Source organism: Myripristis murdjan, chromosome 6 (genome assembly GCF_902150065.1).
Source record: "Myripristis murdjan chromosome 6, fMyrMur1.1, whole genome shotgun sequence".
NCBI classification, from domain to species: domain Eukaryota; kingdom Metazoa; phylum Chordata; class Actinopteri; order Holocentriformes; family Holocentridae; genus Myripristis; species Myripristis murdjan.
The window spans coordinates 25,354,092-25,373,431 of NC_043985.1; the positions used below are offsets into that span (position 1 = coordinate 25,354,092).

The window sequence follows — 19,340 nt, forward strand, 5'->3', positions numbered from 1 at the left end:
AATGCCACTGTCATCTTTTAGAGGATTAGACGGACAATTGCTCCACAGAAACCCAAGCCAAGTGTTTAAGAGGAAACTGCAACAAAACAACTTTTTTTTTTTTTTTTCCAAAACTACTGCTGCCAGTGTGCAGGGTTGTACTTTTTCTGCCTTAATGTTACAGTGCCGGATTTTACATCTGTAATACTGAGTTTGAAATGTATTGCATCTTATGTTCTGATCTGCAGTCTAATTTAATCACAGATGGGCTCAAAAACAGCCAAAATAAACGGATGCTATGGGATTATAGGCCCATTGTGATCTGTGATCCCAGATTAATGGAGGACCAGTGTGTGATTAATGGGGCCTTGTTTACCCAAGCCAGGCTAATTTGGCCAGTCATTGTTCAGCAGATCCAAATGCAGTCATTGCAAGGCCTGTTTAACAAAAGGGAGGCTGCTAAGTGAATACATAATAATAAGGCGGGGGCTAATGAAACAATCAGCGTTGCATTCATGGTGACAAAGAGCCACAACTGTGTGTTTGTGTGCAACATGTGCATCTCTGTGTCTGTGTTAACCTTTTTTTATCCAGACAGGATGCCTAACAACACATTCTTGCTGAGCAGAAATGGCTCAGAGGAATTTGTTGCAGGAGTAGGGCAGAGTTGCTTTAACACACACCTGTCACCTCCTCTCTCACACTCTTATTCAGCTCCACCACCCATATTTGCCCAGCCTTTCTCAATTTTTGAACAAACAGCCTTTCACTTATAAACCCACTTTTCTCATTACCTACAACAAGGAGGTGAGACATGTCACAGGGGGTTATGTGAGCGTCCTGTCCGTCTTTCTGTCTTTCTGCCTCTGTCAGCAGGATAACTCAAAAAGTATTGAGTTGGTCTTGGGCCACCAAAGAAGTGATTAAATGTTCACGGCAGTTGGCGTCAATGGAGTGTGTCGATGTGCAGGGATTTGCACAAACAGGTTTCCAATGTGCATCCGTGTGACATTATGCAACTCACCTGGGAATTTGGTCATGGGTCAAAGGTGAGTCCCATGGCAGCAGCATTGCCTAAAGAGGGCAAGCGCTAGTTTCCAAAGGCATCCACATAACATCATAGAGCCGGGCGGGGAGGTCGGTCATCTGTCACGGTGGCACTGACTAACTATCCCACTCTGCTGGCCAAAAGGGGCGTGTCCTGTGACAACAGCATAGCTGAAAGGGGACGTGGATTAACACAAACAGGGGTCTAACTTCCAGCTGCGACCTTGACGGAGGTCTGCGGTCTACTGAGTGCCTTGTTGTATTCAATCTGCAACCTCTCCCTGTGTGTGTGTGTGTGGGTGTGTGTGTGTCCTTGTGTGCACATGCAGGCATGTGAAAGTCTACCACTCTAAGTGTAACTGTTATCTATTATCAGTGGAGTTACTATGATAAACAATAAAAAAAAAAAAATAGATGAGTTGGTAATGTTGTTATCTGAAGCCTGAGTATAAATTACTCTGTGCTTTAGAAGACAGCACAGCTGTGCTTTGATTATCATAGCCATTTTTAACTTTAGTTTACACTATTATCTTTTTTACTTTGTTTTTTTTTGTGCATATGTATGAGGTGTGTATATCAACTATCAGCTGGTCTTTGTGTAGAATCTTGTTCTTTGTCTCTCTCTCTCTCTCTCTCTCTTTCTCACTACCCCCCATCCCTCCCCTTCTCTCTCTCCCTCTCTCTCTTTCTCTCTCTCCCTCTCTCTTTCTCTTTCTCTTCCTCTCTCTCTCTCTCTCTGTCTCTCTCTCTCTCTCTCTCTCTCTCTCTCTCTCTCTCTCTCTCTTTCTCTCAGGACACAGATGAACCATCAATAATGCAGCCTCCTAAACAAGGCTAAATCTTTTAAGAGGTTTTGCCGGGGCCCCTCCTTATAACAGCCTGCTAGTCTCTGGGTGTCCAGATCCTGGCAGAAAACACTTTGATTTTATACTGAAACCAGAAGTAAACTCACTTTAGACTTTATTTATATCTTCATCAGCGTTCTTCTGCTGAACCTTGGCACTGTCAGAAAAGCACTTAATGCTGGGAGTTCAAGAAGTCAGTGTCTCTCACCAAGTATGGAAAGAAGTGGGCATTGATTGCATAGCTCCCGGCAAGAACAGTATGCCAGCTAAGGCAAGAGGGAAATACCAACCGCACTATCACTGTATAAAGAATATATTCAATTTATATTCATTAAACATATTTTGAATGCACAAACAACAGAGAGCAACCACGGCATTGCAAGCCCCAGACAACCCCATGCTGTACTGTCAGCAAACTATCCTTTGTGAGGCAAAACCCATGTGGTGCAGCCTGCTTAATTGTGTGAGAGTGTGTGTGTGTGTGTGTGTGTGAGAGAGAGAGAGAGAGAAAGAGAGAGAGATTGAGAGAGTCTGTTCAGATTACTTAGGAGGGCGTCTGGAGGAGAGAGGAGCTGTTTGTTTTCTGAGTAATGCTCTCTGAAATCACATTGTTATCCCTCAACACCCCGATAATGCCGTAAGCAATAGGGGGGTTGAAAACTTCATTTTATTCAGGCACGTTAACTGAAAACAGTAATGTGTTTGATGTGTGTCCAAGACACTGAATCCAACACAGACAAGTTAAATAGTATCTGTATAAATGGTGCGCTCTTGGAGACGGATTGTCGTTTGCTCCGGTTTGTGGCCAAATAATTATCCCGGTTTTCAGGAAAGCATTAAGTAAAAAGGAACGAAAGCCCAAACAGTGAATGCCATCTTTTGTGGTAATTGCAACAGGGCTGTAGAGAAATTGTGCCAGACCACGAAAACCTAATCTCTTTTCATTTGACATATGGAAGTCAGAAGTCATCTGCATTATGTCTGATTTTATTGCATTAAAAAATGAAGAGAGCCAGGCCACCCTTTCAGTCTGATTTGTATGCAATATCTGAGCACATACAACATGTCTGCTCCCCTCTACAGCCTCCCTGCTGTTAAGATAAAAATTTGATCACAGTGAAAAATGAACTCCTCTATAGCACAATGCTATATGGGAGTTTGTTTTGCACATCAGAAGCTTTGTATTCCGTGTTCCCTCCTTGAGGAATTTACCGTCACTTACTGACTGGAGATATGATTAGGCCGATCTACATCTTTGTGTACCTTTTTGTTCTTTTCCTGAGCTCATGCGTCTTCTCTGTCTGCTGCCTAGAGACCGAGCAGCATAGCCTGTTCAGTTACAGCAGAGAGAAAACAGTTTAGCATGTAACCAAGTGTGAAAGACTGAGAGAGACAATGAATATGCTTTACAACGGGAAAGCACATGCAGGGTGTGCAAAATGTGTTACAGTGACAACAGTGACTTCTTGAAAGCTTGGCCCAATGGACGCCCAGCATTGACAATACAATCACACTCTATTGATACTGTGATACTAAGACTAGATATCACCTGGGATTGTGGATATGTAGTCTTTTCCTTGTTTTAAGGGCAGTATTACAGTAAAAGGGTGCAATCATCTGGACTTAATAGACTGATGCCGCTGTTATATTATCTGCCTGTACCTGCATGGTCATCACATCTGTACTACTAATGACTGTTTATCAAAAAACTCGTGTGTAAATATCATATGAAAGCACCAATAATTATTTGGTCAAAGATATTGTGATATGTGATTTTGTCCATACCACCCAGCCATACTAATGTGTTAGTATGTGCACTAGACAGAGCTATCGACCAGAGACACACAGTTGATTTTGTCATTAATCCTCCCCATCAGGGCTGTGCATTGTTTAATATCGGCCTAACTCACAAAAAGTCAGCATAGTCGTTCTAAGACCTCTGTCTCCTTCCATGAAATACTCCGACCATATGAACCCATGTGAAAGCTGTGATGTGTAATTCATCTCCATCCATTAAATTTTCTTTACACATGGAGTGAGATGTAGATGAAAGGAATGATGGGGATTAAAAGCCTTGAGACAGCTGTGACAGAGAATGTGCAAAAGAAGGTGCTAGTCAATAGCAGAGACGCGGTCATTAAATTGGGCACAGGCTGCATTGAGACGGGCTGGTATGGAGTCGTGCACTGGAGCTCTTTCTGTTCTTATAAAAGCAATACAAAAACACGGGGGAGAGATGAGTAATGGGGGGGGTTGCTAACAGCAGCTGAGATGGGGAAGCGAGATAGTTGCTGCTTATGCGCTGCGTGTGGCAGATTGATCGCAAGCAGATGTGTTAGAGTCAGAGTTGTAAAGGGATTGTGATTGCAGAGCGAGTGTGTATGGAGTCATCCAAGTTGCCAAAGCTTATTTCCTCAAAAATTCAATTAAACTTCAAATGGAGAAGGAGAAGAAATGCAAGAGCGCATGGATTATTAAAGTATCAGTAAGTTTAGTGCTGGGGATCTGTTATGATGTAGATGTCAGGAGCCTGGGGATCAGGGAGGATGTTTCCTGTCCTGGCCTTTCACACCTGAGTTCCTCCGCTCCGGGTACGACATGGGCTGTCAGAGGAAGACTGACTCGCATCAGCATCTCTTGTCGTTCCATCTCTTCCAACCTTACATCTGTCCTTCTTTTTTTTCAGTCCACTGCCATCTTCCCTCGCTTGCCATCCAGATCTGTCTGTACTTCCTGAACTTTGCTAGTTTTCCCTTGTGGGGAAATGTTATTTTTGGAGTGTGCTACACATTAGAAAAGCTGAAGTAAAAGACATGACCTACATATCAAGTATCACAGTCACACCTTAAAGTAAACATACACTACATGGCATTTAACAGGGGAATGCAAGCAGAGAGTCTTCTCAGTTTAAAAAAAAAAATACTGTACACACATAATGAAAGCAATTATGACTTAAAAACAACTGTGAATTATCCAAGCAATTGTCTTACAGTCACTGGGACCTTAATGATGAAAAAAGAGTTTATAAAAATTATATTATTTCCTGTTGATAATTTCCTAATGATAGAAAAACCCTTTTGATATAGTTCATAAATTTGGAGAAAATGAATGTATTATGTATGCCGCCAATCCCAGCATTGGCTTGAAGCTGGCTGTGTTTATTAACACGGCCCCAGATTAGCCAAGGCCAAATCACTGTACAATGGCTTATTCTTTAGTAATACAGGAAGGAGAGACAGGGATTGTCTGGAATTATTCTGAGGTGGGGAGTAGAGAAGAGGAGGCTCCCACAGATATTTATATCTTTGTGCTGAGACCTTGAATATCATGTCCAGGCTCATCAACACAATACCTATTATTGTACTGGGGATTATTATCCTAAATGTGCACGCTCTTTTTTCTACCATTGTTTTTTTCTTTCTTTCTTTCTTTCCTTCTTTCTCCATGGGGACTGATTATCCAGCATGTGTAAGGCAATATGAGAAGTATAAAATCTGTCTTGGAGGAAAATAGCTGTTTAGTTTTAGGAGGCAATAAGTATTTTTAACCATGATGAAGAGGCAGTCCGCTAATTTCACTCTAGCTTCTTGTTAAAGCTTATACCCACTCTCCACACAAACTAAAATACCATCAAATGTTATTGGCTTGCTTCCCCTAGTTTGGTGCTTTTGTCGTCCGTTCATTCTCCACTCGCTATTTCCCGCTGCATTTCCGTTTCCAAAACGCTCCTCGATTTGCATCTGTATAGGAATCTTAATTTCTGCCAGGAGAGGAATAATGCAGAAAATTGAATCCATTGCACATTACTGATTGACTGATTAAAACCGTTATGATGTGGTTAAGCAAATGACTCAAGCCCAGAAACAGATTCTCAGCGCTTTCAGTTACCTTCTCTGCAACTACTAATACTACAACCCTTTTTACCCTCTGATTTCTGTTAAATATGAAGTTATATACCATTTATGGCTCACATTGGCAAACCGTTGAAAGGGGCGGAGGCCAAAAGGCACCTCGTAAATGAGCAATACCTTTGAATTCCCTGTTCAACCCCAGGGCTTCAACATCTGAGGCTTTTCCACACAGGAAATCAGATAGATAGTATCTCAGTATTGGGAGTTTGCTGTCAGTCTCTATGCATGAGTGCGCTCTCTGTATTTCTACCCATTAAGGGCTTGCTTGCCTTATGCTGCTGCTGCCCTGCTTCTGTGTGTCTGTCTGTAGGGTGTCTTTAATTGATGCAGACCGGGGCCTTTACACTTGTGCTTATTTATACGGGACGCTTCAATGAGTCTGAGGAACAGGAATGAGAATCTTTTCCTCTCTCTAGGAAGCTCTTTCACGCAGATACGCACAATGAAAGAGACAGACAAATTATCCTTACCTCCCGCTGTGCCTTAGAACCCCCTGATACAGCCAGCCCTTTAAGAGTGGTTTATAATTGGAAAATAGTTTTCTTTCTCAAGCCATAAAAAAAGGCAAGGTTTTATTCAAAGCTGAGCCACATTGATCCACTTCGCCCTTTTTTTTCTTATTTTCTCCCACATAGACCATGCCTTCCATGTTTGTATTAAAATTGGCAGGCTGCAATGTAACAGGCTCGGCCTTTCACTGATTCGAACAGACTTTTACATAATTCAATCAAACCTCATTTGCACAGTATGGGGCATTATTGAGGACAAAGATGGATTGTTGAGGAGATTGTTGATGAGAATACAAAATTATTTGTCGGCACAAAAACATTCTCTCTCGACAGAGAGCTCAACAGCTGTCCTCCAGACATTTCGTAGCGATGCCTCTGCCACAGTGTCGACACTACTTTCACTTCTACTGTAGGTTACGAAGCATTTGAAGAGAGCCCAATCAATTTTTTGTTGTCATCTCAATCCATGGCTCAACCTTTCACCCTGGGCTAATCAATGCAGGTTGGATTTCTAAGCCTTCTCAAGATGATAGGGTCAAAGCACTAACAGCAGAGCCAATAGTCATCTCAGATATAGATTTATATCGCTGACCTTTCATGCTCAGAGCACAGGGAATAGAACTTGCTTAGGGCTGCTGTTACTGGGAATTTGAGGACAGAAAACGATGTTACTGTCATACCTTTCTATCTCTTGTTATTGCACCACTACCTGCTCCATAGCCGCTCCATGTAGCCCCTTGTCGACTCATATCCTGGCCCAGCCTTGTCTCCCATCTCTTCTACTTCATCCAGCCCTCTTTCTTTCACTTATTCCTCAGGGAGCTGTAGCTTATAGTCATCTCTTGATCTCTCTTACTGTGGCCTTGACTACACAGAGCACTTTTGTGGTACGTCTCCTCCTACTCCTGCCTTGCTTTCTTCTCTCTCCTTGTTGAGTATTGTAGGAATAGTTGCCGTGGCGCTTCCACTTACACAAACCAAGATCCGGGCATACTTAGAGGGGCGTGGCAGCGGATTTAATATATATATGCTCTGAGATTTATTCATTTCTTTCAATAGCTTCTGCTGAGAGTAATATGACTTTTATGACCAGAGGACCTGCCAGGAGCCAGTGTAGGAACATCACACTCATATTTGGTATGAAAATATTCAGAAGAGCTGGAAGACAGCAGCAGATTTGGGTGGCTGAACAATAGGCTCCCATGCGTGGCCTATCTTTGCATATTTTTGAGAATTGCTCAGGGTGCATGTCTCTAGGTTCCCATTTTCCAGCATCATTATGCATGAGGTGTAACCATGGAAAATTTCAAGTGGGCAACAGTGGTCAAAGATATGATAATAATTCTTGAGGCTTTCAGGAGAGCCTGGAGAATAAATTTGTGTGAAATATGCAAAAATCATTCAAAAATGACAGTGATCACCTCTTGAAAAAAAATGTTATAGGTAAGGTTCTTGTCACAGAGCTCAAGGCCCAGATCCATCCCAACATGATCCCGCTAATAACCTCCAACATGTTAATTCATGGCTGTATTGCACATGGGTATATATATATATATATATATATATATATATATATATATATATATATATATATATATATATATTTTTTTTTTTTTTTTTTTTTTTTTTTTTTTTTTTTTTTTTCTGTCTGTGACATTCCTATAATTACACAAAGCCCAGAAGAGAGAAGGCTGATGTAACATCACCTTGGAATTATAATTTTGTCAAAATGGAGTTATTCACATACTGTCATTCTGTGACAATTTATTAAAAAGTGACTGCTCAGAAGTCTGTTTTTTCTTTCTTTTTTTAAATTTTATTTTTCTTCTATGTGCTCCCCTTATCACAGTACGTTGTTTTTGCTTCATGGCAGTCACAACGCTTCTTCCTGGTTGCGCTCACAGAAATCAAGACTGATGCAGGCCATGTAAGTTTACTGATCTGTGATGTTACGGACCGATAACCAATCATAGCCTCGGTTTGCCACTGTCTATTTGTATATTCATAGATCCGTGCATACTCAATGTAGAGGTACATCTTAGCCATTTTAAAGCATGACAGATTTTTTTTTTTCATGGAAAAATGTATTAATGTGTAATTTTGTTAAACAGAGATGAGTTTTTAAGGGTTTAATAAATAGCAGAAATGGGGATTTAACATTATGTGTAGTGTTATTTAAAATTTTATGAGTGTTTGGACTTTTTATTCAGAGGGAATTACCCTGCATATCAGTTTTGCTTTATGGGATGCAAAAACATTGAAGTGTAACATCTCAAACCCACTCCGAGCACAGACAGAACCATAATTCCAGGGTGTTTAATGTAGGAAAGGGTTACTACCAGTTGCTCCAGTGTGCTCTGAACATATTCGACATTTACTGAGGCTCCACAGAAATTGCATGACAGTCATGTTGAACATATGAACACATACAGTACTCCACTCACTGCCAAGTAAAAACCTTGCACTGTACATCTCTTATGGCACAATCTAAGAAAGGGAAAGGTTGCATTGCTGATGGTCTTGCCCTCAGAAGATATGGCAGATTTAATTTCAGCATTATTCAAACCACTGGGAAATTAAACTTGTGTATGCTGTAAGTTAATTTTTATTTCAAATTATAATTGAGGTAGGAGAGGTGCACTGCATATAACAGTAACAGAGCTGAAAGATGGAGAAGGGAGGCTTTCACCTTGGGTGAACCCGCAAAAGTTCTCAGAAGTAGTGCAAACAGAAAATGGAAATGCTAATTAAAAAAAAAAAAAAGTATCCAGCTGGCGCTCGATAGATGCTGCGCTCTATGATTTAACAGTCTAAATAGGCCCTTGGTGGACACAGGGATGGTGGAGGATGGGAAGGAGGTGGGAAGCAGAGGATGGGTGTGCAGAAGCAAGGATAGTGCAGTCAATATTTACCCTGAGTAATTGGCCCACACTCCCCCCAGCGAGATACGCAGGAGTCCGCCGTCATCCCTGCCTTATCGCCGCCAATTCGCGCACATACACACATAGGATTGCTAACACACTGTGTCACCACAGGAGGACACAGCAGTGTAGCGCGGCAACACATAAACGAATAAGACCCTGAGATATCCGGAGCATAATTGTAAAAGCATAGGGGTTGAGTGAGTGAGCCTGTGTGCATGGATAGACACATCACCGAGACCATTAGAGTTTTCCTCAGGTCACCGAGGGAAGTGGTACAGTAACCAGAGACGACTGTAGTGAGTTATGACTCTGTTAACATGCTAATAAACCAGTCTGTAATGAACTGTGCAGCCACAGTGACATAACTGTGGTAATGAGGTGAGCTTGTTGGTTTACCTCAGCTGCTAAACCACCGTAAGCTTTCTATCTCAATACTGAATCAATATGGCAAGGCTGCAGGAACAAGGTGTGTGGAGCTTGCCAAAAAGAGAGACTCGGATACACACCCCAACATATACACACAGCCTGATTGTGAGGGCTGCTTCTGAGGTTTGCTATTGGCAGTGTTACACACCCATGGGATAAGATGCAAGCTATCTTTCAACCCACTTTCTTTCTCTCCCTCTCAAGGCCTCTCTCCACCTTCCCAACACATACAAACACAAAAACACAACACTTACAGACCTCCCCACCCCATGCTCTCGAAGCAGCTTCTTAATTAACCTCTTTGGCAGCCCGGCTCTTTGAAGTGTCTTTACATGGCTCTCTCTGACACTTGTGTTTTGTCGGCCTGTGTGTCAGTTTGGCGTAATCTATGGATCTCGATGCCATGTACGCGCCGGTCTTTAGTATTTGAATGTGCACAGTATACAATTGTGCACATTCCTCAACACGATCCAGAAGCTGCATCTGGCAAACTCTCCCACCAGTGAGAGAGAGAATAATTGGAATGCCACCCGCCACTCCTAAATTGCCAGGGTCTTTGCTCTTTATCTCTCATCCACTCTATTCTTTATTGCAAGAGACAAAAGAGGGGTTTGCATCATCCCCGCAGAGGATCAGAGGGGCCGTACGTTCTCATTTAAAAAAAGATCTAGATGGTTTCCAGAATCTGCTCCGGTGAAAGGGCGGCAGGAGAAAGATGATGTAAGAGCAGATGAAACTATGTATCAGTTACTGAAAATGGAGTCTGGGGATTGACTAGATCAGAAGTGAATGTTAGATAATTGGACGGGACCCACGAGCTCTGGTTATGAATTCATAATTCTTCAAAGGTCAAAGATTTCTGGTTGTGCGCAAGTACAATGGAAGCCCCTCCACCCGCACCCCTTGATGATGGAAATTACCTTATTGAAAATGTGCTTGTTGATTAATTCTTCTGTTTCTCCGCCGTGATGCAAGGGAGAAAACAAAACCCATTTCTTCTTCACCAAGTGAGGTAATTAATCTGGTGTGGTGTGAGATATTGGGTCAGGAGCAGTGTTTTCATTTTAAACAGCAATAAAACAGGGCTCTCTAATCTCTATATCACATCCTCATTGCCAGCGAAACAATTAAATTCTTACATGGACACTTTAAAGGTGCCGTGTGTAGCATTTTAACATCAAGAAATCATTACTCTGTTCCTTTTGAGGTGTATTTTTGTGTGCTGAACTCCTCCACTGCATTTTTAAATTGTGCCCCGGATTTTTGCTGTAAATCTGTTGAATTCCTTTGCGGCGATAAGGGAAATTTCTTTGCAGCACAAAGGAGGGCCGCTGTTCACCCAACACAAACAATAAGTATAAATATATTTAAACAAGGTAGTTGACACTTGATTTAAAACAAGACAATTCGGGAATCAAGTTGATGTTTGGAAAAAGTGAGCTTATCTCGTTCCACTGGCAGATTTTTCCATTTCAGGTTTTAACACTGAATAAAAGACTGTTAAACAACTGAAGTTAGATTTTTGTTGTAGTTTTGCAACAGGAGGCAACAGGTTTTATGGTACAGTAAATGTGATCTTTGACTCACTTACGGGGAACGCTGCCATTAACAATACTGCTGGTGTGAGACAGAAAGCAATTAGTCTCATTTATCTGCGTTTCTATACCAAGTAGTCACAGTTAATTTCAAACCCGATATGGATATTGATGTTAAAAATGGTGCATGTAGCACATTTCAAGGGCTAAAAAAACATTATCCTTTGCAATTGTAGTGATTTAAAGAGAGGATGGCTGTAGTGGGCCTCAAAAGACTCACTTTTCTGTGTGACCGCATCGTCATTTAGGGCATAAAGGTCCAAACCTCTTGGCAGCAGGTGCAGCTGCCCGACCAGCTGAGTCCGGTTTCAGCATAACAGCATGAAAGCATTTTCTGGGCTGTGCAAGACTCCTCATTAGAGCCCTATATCTTTGTTTACGAGCTAAGCTGCTCACCGCGTAGTGTCAAATCTCAGCCAAAAGGCCATGTCTCACATTCCAGCCCATTATATTGTGGCTGCTGCATCTACTTGAAATGCCCCAAACTAGTTCAGGGCACATGCATTCCAATGAATGTGTTTATTTCTGTTGTCAGTGTGTGTGTGTGTGTGTGTGTGTACCTCTGCATCTGTGTCCATGGCTTAAGTGTGTGTTTGTTTGCTTGCATGTGTGTTGTTTAGTGTCTGCGTCCTTATCTTCCCTTTTTTGACATTTCCCAGCTCTAAATGGACTCTTACGCCCACAATACCGTTATCACTGAATGACCCCCACTGCATTTATATTCATGAGATTGTCCTCTGTTTATTTGCCCTTAGATTGATATGGTCTTTGAAATAGAGCCACAGCCTTTAATATTTTCTATCTTTGGAACGTGGAGATAATAATGGCCTTCCATTTTGACTGTGGCGATGATTATCACTTCAATTCAATATCCTTCTACCTGTTTGATTTCAGTATGGCCTAAGATAGTAATAGTCTGTTCTCCTCCTTTCTCTCCTTCTTGTCTCTCTCTCTCTATAAATCTCTCCTTCTCTTCTTCTGTGCATCTATCTGTGGATTTGTCTATTCATTTATCTGTCAAACAGAGAGCCAGCTGCTCCCAGGGAATAACTTCACCACGGAGTGCAACATCCCAGGAAACTTCATGTGTGGAGATGGGAGGTGCGTCCCAGGCGGGTGGCAGTGCGACGGATTGCCCGACTGCTTCGACAAGAGTGACGAGAAAGGCTGCCGTAAGTCCACTTTAGAGTTTGTTATCGCACCATTTTTGCCCTTAGCTGTGCCTTCGGGCGCCTACGCCACAGAGCCTATTTAGAGTCACGTCAGGTCTTCTCAAAGTCCAGGAAACCACTCGTCTGATCTAGCAGTGTAGTTCTAGTTCTCCTGCCTTCTCCTAGTCATAGAGCCATAAGGGCCGTTTAAACGTAATTCTCTGCCAACCAAAGTGAACCTCCCTCCCCAATCCTCACTTCCCTCCTTACACCTCACAGCCCCTCACCCTTCCTCCCCCCTGCCAAACCCCGGGCCTCCGTTTAGCACCAGGGCAAAACCTAATACCATCAAAGCCCAGGCCGATTACTTCTGTGTGCAGGAATAGTAGTGCATGCATAATTCTACAGTAAGGCTACAGTTATATTTCAGTTTTGATCCTCACTGTTAGTTGGCTTTGATCTTTTTGGTCTCCTGCTCCTCCTCCCCTCTCTTTGTGCTTCCCTCCCTTTCCCCTCCCACTCAGCCTGAACTCCACTTAAAGTTGGGAATGCTGATGAAGACTGACTTTGAGGCCTTGCCATACTGAGTGGAAACCCCCTTCCCTTGGCAAATTCATCACTCTCTCTCTCTCTCTTGCTCTCTCACCCTCTCCCCTTTTCACTTCTCTCCACGTTTTCACTCTGTCTCACCTGATGATTTTTAGCTTTTGGCTTGTCGGCTCCAATTATATAAAAAAAAACAAAACAAAACAAAAAAAAAACATATCACTCATCTTGCTGATGCTGCGGGAGGCTTTCAAGTCCTTGCCAAGTCTCTTTCCTTCCCTAAAACTTACCACCTCTCTGCACACCCTTACAACACCCCCAACCACCCACCCCGTCCCACCACCTCACTTCTGTCCGGGCCGCCGTTCCGGAGATTTATCGGCGCCTCCAGCGAGAATCACACACAGTTTGTCCTCCTTTCTGTCACTGCTCCTCCTCTTCCTCCTCTCCCAGCACTAAGTTTTGTCACTGCTCCCTCTGGCTGGCAGCTCAGGGAATCAGCAGACACTCTTGACAAGTTTGCAAACACACACACACACATACACACACACATACACCGCCCCATAGCCGAACTTTTCAGTTGTTAGTTTTCTCAGTTTGTTCCATTTTGGTCACAACAATTAGGTTTTTCAAACTTTTAAAAGACCATCCCGGCATGTTTTCTTCAATCTACTTGGACTTGAGATACTTAAATCCCCCTCAGCAAAAGAAAATCAATTCCCCTTGTACATAAGTTAGATGGAGCTATGCATTCCTGATAGGTTCTCTGCCCGTTAATCTTCTCACTTAAACAACCCTGAACCGTGAGCACCTGTCAGACGGGAGGAAAAAATAGTATTCAAATCCATTTGAAATAATTGGAGCAGAAATCAAAACCTTGGGTATCATGCTTATACTACTTATTTCTCAAGCTCAGTTAAGTGCACCTCAACCCGTTTTAGCTGTAAAGATGATTTTTTTTGGTCTGACACAGCATGTTATACAGCTAAAGATAAAGGCAAGTTATCATAAAGCATCACACGCAGCCTGCCTCCGTGGTCGTCAGAGGACTATCTTTGTTTGTTGTCGTCTACGTTCTCTGCTGTGGCATAAGTGGGCCTTATTATCCCCAAATAGATGGCTAGGTGTCATTCGATATCTCCTGCGACTGCTTCACAAAACCCCCACACAAGCTCCCTGTTCTATTAGGGCTCTGCAGGGACAGACAGACAGATGGAGAGAGGGTAAGGAAGGGAAAGAAAAGGCGGTAAGGAGACTCATTATAGTGGCGAGACGAGAGCTCTGCCTGGATGTCTATTATCTGAGGAGAACACAATGTCTACAAACTTTGAGGGTACATCACTAGATTCTCTGCAGGTAGAATCGTAATTACCCCAGCCCCCCACCCCACACACACACACACACACACACACACACACACACACTCCTACTCTTCTACTTGTTCCACTTTGTAGCTGCACGGTTTCTTCAGACGAGGGGGAAGGCAAATTTGCTAATTTGACAGGCTGAAAGTGCTGATGCAGATGTAATCTCCCTGTGTCATAGAGCTACATGAATAGCATGTTTTAATGCAGTCTCTCCAGCACATACTCTAATCGCTTCTATCTATGATGAAAAATTGCTAATGGACTGACTTCCCGAACTTTCACATAACCAAGTGGGAAGTAACACATGCTATCTAATGTTGCATGCCGTTCATCCCTTGCAATCACAGTCATTACCATGGAGGCAGAGCAGTGCTGACCACTACAGGATATTAAATTTCCTCCCATCTGTAATATGAGCTGATGGCTTCAGTCAGGATACTTTTTTTTGCCAGCAACCTTGTTCTGCCAGTCCATTACAGACCACTTTGACTAATTTTGGACCACTTTTCTGTTATTTTTTTCCATGTCAAAGCAAGTAGATCATTATTGCCTTACTGTTTTTGCGAATCCCCTGTCTCTGACTCTGCTTCTGCCAGGCGTAGAGAAGAGCCGCGTGTGCGAGTGTGCACAAAGCATTTATATGTATGTGTGACCATATCAATTCATCTGGTGCATGGTTTAGCTCCAGGATGAGCGGCTATTTTTGCCGTGTACATGTCCCCCCAGAAGACAGCTGTAGTATCTCCTCTTGTAAGGCCGGGCTAGTTAGCCAGTAGATTGTGCTGATGTGGGTGTCTCTGATCCAAGAAGTATTCATGCAGAGCTTGAGGTAAAGGTCATGTTCAGTGACATCTCCCTGGTGTCTCATTAATGAGAATTTTGTTTTTTGGAAGCCATGTAGCCAAAGGGGAAGTGGACTGAGAATAAGCCAATTTGGACTTGCAAACTACTCATTTGTACACACAAAGGATCCGTGTTTTGTAGGCGATGGGCAACACAAACTCGCCGAGATGCGCTCACCAGCATGCACACTGACAAGCACGTTATTGTTGTTGTGTATCAGTTCAAGTTGGTACAAAGGTATTTTCAAGACAAAACCACCCACTCATGACCTCACAGGCGGGCTCATTTTGATAGGGTTGGATCTCTTTTATCAGCAGTTCCTCTGCCTCACAATCCCGTCTCCCTCCTCTTGTTGACCTGGCTATAATCTATTTCTGCGGTAAAAAGCTCAAAAGGGAGACTCATGCAAATCTATTCTAGATTTCCTTTGCTCTGCATTTTATTTATTTATTTGTTGTAACTGCGTCCCAGCCTGTTCTGCCTGATAGGCCAGGATGTCTCTCCGCCGGTCAGGGAATGTTTATTCACCTAGAAAAGACAGGCTTCTCCATGCCTCCCGAACCCTGCTGCTCTTCTCCGTTTGTTTGTTTCCCTGCCTCCCCCCTAGCATAAGGGTCAACTTGAGTCATGTAAATACTTTTGCTGGCTCTTAAATAGCAGTCTGGGCTGAGAGGAGCAAGGTAATATCTACAGCCTGAGCCTTATTGCATTTAAGATGTAGCTTATTGTATTACTGTCCTGCCGTGTTAGGCCAGGCCTCGCTACAAATTGTTTTTATCAAGTCCAACTTTTTATGAAGTGTAACCTCCGCCTGGCTTCACATGATTTCAAGTACATGTTGGATGAAATGAATTGTGCAGTATCTGCGATATCTAATGCCTGCCCTGGACTTGTGTCTGTGTGTAAGTGTACATGCGTGCTGTGCCAGCGTGCCTGAGGAGTCTTCAAAGAATAATTCAGAGAGCTGCTGAAACTTTCCTCACATGAAGAGGTCAAATGTCACCACCCTGCTCCCTGCCGTACATGATGACAGCGTTAAAAAAAATGGAATGCCGACAGGGGAGAGGAGGAGGAGAGCTGACTGAGCTCACTGGGCCTCAGAGCCAGGATTAGCCTCTGTGCCCTTGTCTCGGCAGGGCAGGAGTGCAGGAGTGAGGAGAGATACATAGAAAGGCCAAGAGAGAGGAGAAAGTGTGAGCCACCATGTTGTGTAAAATAGAGGCGAATCATAGAAGTGGGACAGAAATGTGGTTGGGAGGAAGAGAAAAGAAAGAGAAACATATTTCAAAGAAATGACTGTTCTGAACTAGCTGTCCTGGAGGCTAAGACCGCGGCCTCTCTCTCTGGAGGAATTCATGTATTTGCAATCCTAGGCTTATAAACTTCTGTGCAAGTTTAACTTTTACTCTGCTCTGAAATAGACGAGCCGAGAGCAGAGCCAGTGGCTTTAACAGAGGCTAACAGAGAAGATCAGAGCACATCAGCCAGCAAAGGCTGGCTTTCAAAAGCCTTTATTCTGCTCAAAATCAAGTAGTATGCATGTCTTACGATGTGACCGCCGATCATCATGAACTTTCAACATTTGTCTATCAAGAAAGCTATAGTTGCTGTCCCCCTCCATGCTGAATATCTAATATAAAGACAACTGACTTAACTGACTTAAAGATGCTAAATGTGTAGCACTCTGTGTTTCTTAAAGTTAAAATCTCATTTCCCATAAATCCCATTGCTTCTGGTCACAAACAGGATGTTGCCTGTGGTCCACCCTCCCCCTCTATTTCATTTTCCCAAATGCATTTGTTTGAAGAGCAAGATAAGAGCCTGATAACAGCCCTTGATATCAGACAATATACAGTCCAAACCAAGTAAGCTCACATGAAGCTGAAGCTCGTGTGCACTCGGCGTGAACCTGCATCAGAGTTTGTGTATGAGTTGCATATCTGACCGTGGGAGCACACAGCGCACAGGAGATTGTGCAAGTGCACGTTTTAGAGGCTGGTAGAATCTGCCAATCTTTGCTTCCAGTATTTATATTAATATCACAAAACTGTGGTAATGTTTTACTGATGTTAAAATATCAAAAGTAGCACCTTTAATCCCACACTATGCATGCTCCTTACCTGAGCCCCACTGGACATATTGTATACTGCATTTGGATGTGCCAGGATACATACAGTATGTGTGTTCAAGCTACAAGGTGCAAAAAAAATGGATGCTCGCCAATAATCTTGCAAATGTTAAAGGATCATACCAATTGTTGGAGCCATGGTATGTGAGTATTGTTTATGTTGCACATTTATCATGTCATTTACGGTAATTGGCACATCACGTGGGCATAGCAGTCTCGGTGTTTTAGCATTATCTACACCTGTGCACCGGTGTGTCAGTATGGAGAGGGGGTGAGTAGGGAGAGCATATCCTTTGTTGACCGCTTCACTCTGCTCTTCTTGTGATCGCCTGGTCCTTGCGGTTTTTTTTTGTTTGTAATGTGTACGACAAGAATAAACAAGCAATCGCACGTACTTCAGTGGATCTGAGTTTTTCCAGCGTTTTGCGCGTCACAAACAATCTCCGTGCTTAGCCCCTCGCGGCTTCTGGTGGTCAAGAATGTAGCCGCTACACCAATGATTCTGAATGTTTGGCCCATTTACCACAATTAACACACATTTTACATCGCAACAAACATATAATCCAAGTGCCTTGATTTTAAAATTTGAATTTCCATTTCTGGCTAACAAAGTAGTTTCCATTCATAACCCATAATTCACCGTGTTTAGGGGACTTTTTTATGATGGAGAGACTGTTTCACTCCTCCCAGTTTCAAGTCATCAAAACACAACAATGCTGCTGCTTTAAGGAAAACTGATGTGGAGGACTTACATTACATTGGTGGAATACTGGTGTGAAGAAAGTTAGAAGTCTCTGAAAGTTAATTTCAAATCTTAGTGGAATAAATGGAATCTAATGGCCGGATAAAAGGTATCAAAAATTATATTGACGCTCTATGATGTGATTACTTACTTCAGGAAAAAGATGAGCACAAAATTGAAGTGTACACATTTTGTAGATATTAGGATAAACATGCAAAATCACTGCTGTGGGCCTTTAACAATTAATGTTAATAACAGCTTTTTTTAGGTTTAATCAACAACTGGATCCGAATGTTGGTTCATCTAAAAACATGCCGTTCTGGAAATCAAACGAAATCGCCGATGTTGCGGGGCAGTCATGTTGCTATGTGAGGTCGTCGGGTGCGGTTTGAGAAAACTCAAGTCGACCTCCAAACTTGAAAGGATTTGCTGTTCAATTTCTCCCAAGAGGAAGTCAGAAATCCTGAGTTCCAATTTATATTCGAATGCAGCAGCAGGTCTCCACCATCCCAGAACATCAGCTAGAATAGCAAATTCAGCTCAGTGTGTGTATTAGTGTATGGCCATGATCTGCTCAAGCACTGCGCTCCCCTGTGACTACACACACACACACACACACACACACACACACATACCCCTTTATTTAAGCAGGAAAGGACACGGCAAGGGCAAACAGAGGGGTGGAGCGTGGAGGCTCAAACAGGGGCTGATGTTTGTGTGTCACTTTGTTTGCAAGTCTTTTTTTATTATACAGCCACAATGAGGTGTGTGTCCATTGGTGTATTCATCACTTAATACTGTGTTTATTGATTCTGTTGGCTCCCCACAATATGCAGGGACAGAATGAAAATTCACTCCGTTGCATTACGGTAATATTATTGTGTTATTGCTCACTGCAATCAGAACATAGCCGCCAGAGCCTGGAGCAAGTTCAATGCTGTTTTTTTTTTTTTTTTTTTTTTTTTTTTTCCTCAATGTGTGCACTGACCTCCCAGATATACCCATGAGGTATCTGAGTTCAAAAGAATTGTAAAACGCTTATCGACAACAAAGTACTCCTACACAGCAGGGGTGGAAATGGCTAGCAAACGCAGAGACAGATTGGTTATGATTTAGATATCGAGACCCAGACACTTCCAGTCGTTCACCACTCCCACCATGAGGACACAGAGGGGTGGCTAAGATTAGGAGTGCGTGTGCGTGTGTGTGTGTGTGTGTGTGTGTGTGTGTGTGTGTGATAAGAACAGTGACCAATGCACTGACACAAACGCAAAGAGGCACACACTGCAGACAGATATGTTGTTTTTTTTCTGTTCTCTTCTGTCGT

At 42.8% G+C, this 19,340-nt stretch overlaps 1 protein-coding gene across 2 annotated transcripts in view; it reads left to right on the forward strand.

Moving 5' to 3' along the window:
- Positions 1–19,340, forward strand: part of ldlrad3 (low density lipoprotein receptor class A domain containing 3) — a 76,520-nt gene that overhangs the window by 14,249 nt on the left and 42,931 nt on the right. For both annotated transcript variants that reach the window (XM_030054610.1, XM_030054611.1), the window contains exon 2: positions 12,262–12,408. In XM_030054610.1, the coding sequence (XP_029910470.1) occupies positions 12,262–12,408 (147 nt within the window). The remainder of the gene's footprint in view (positions 1–12,261; positions 12,409–19,340) is intronic.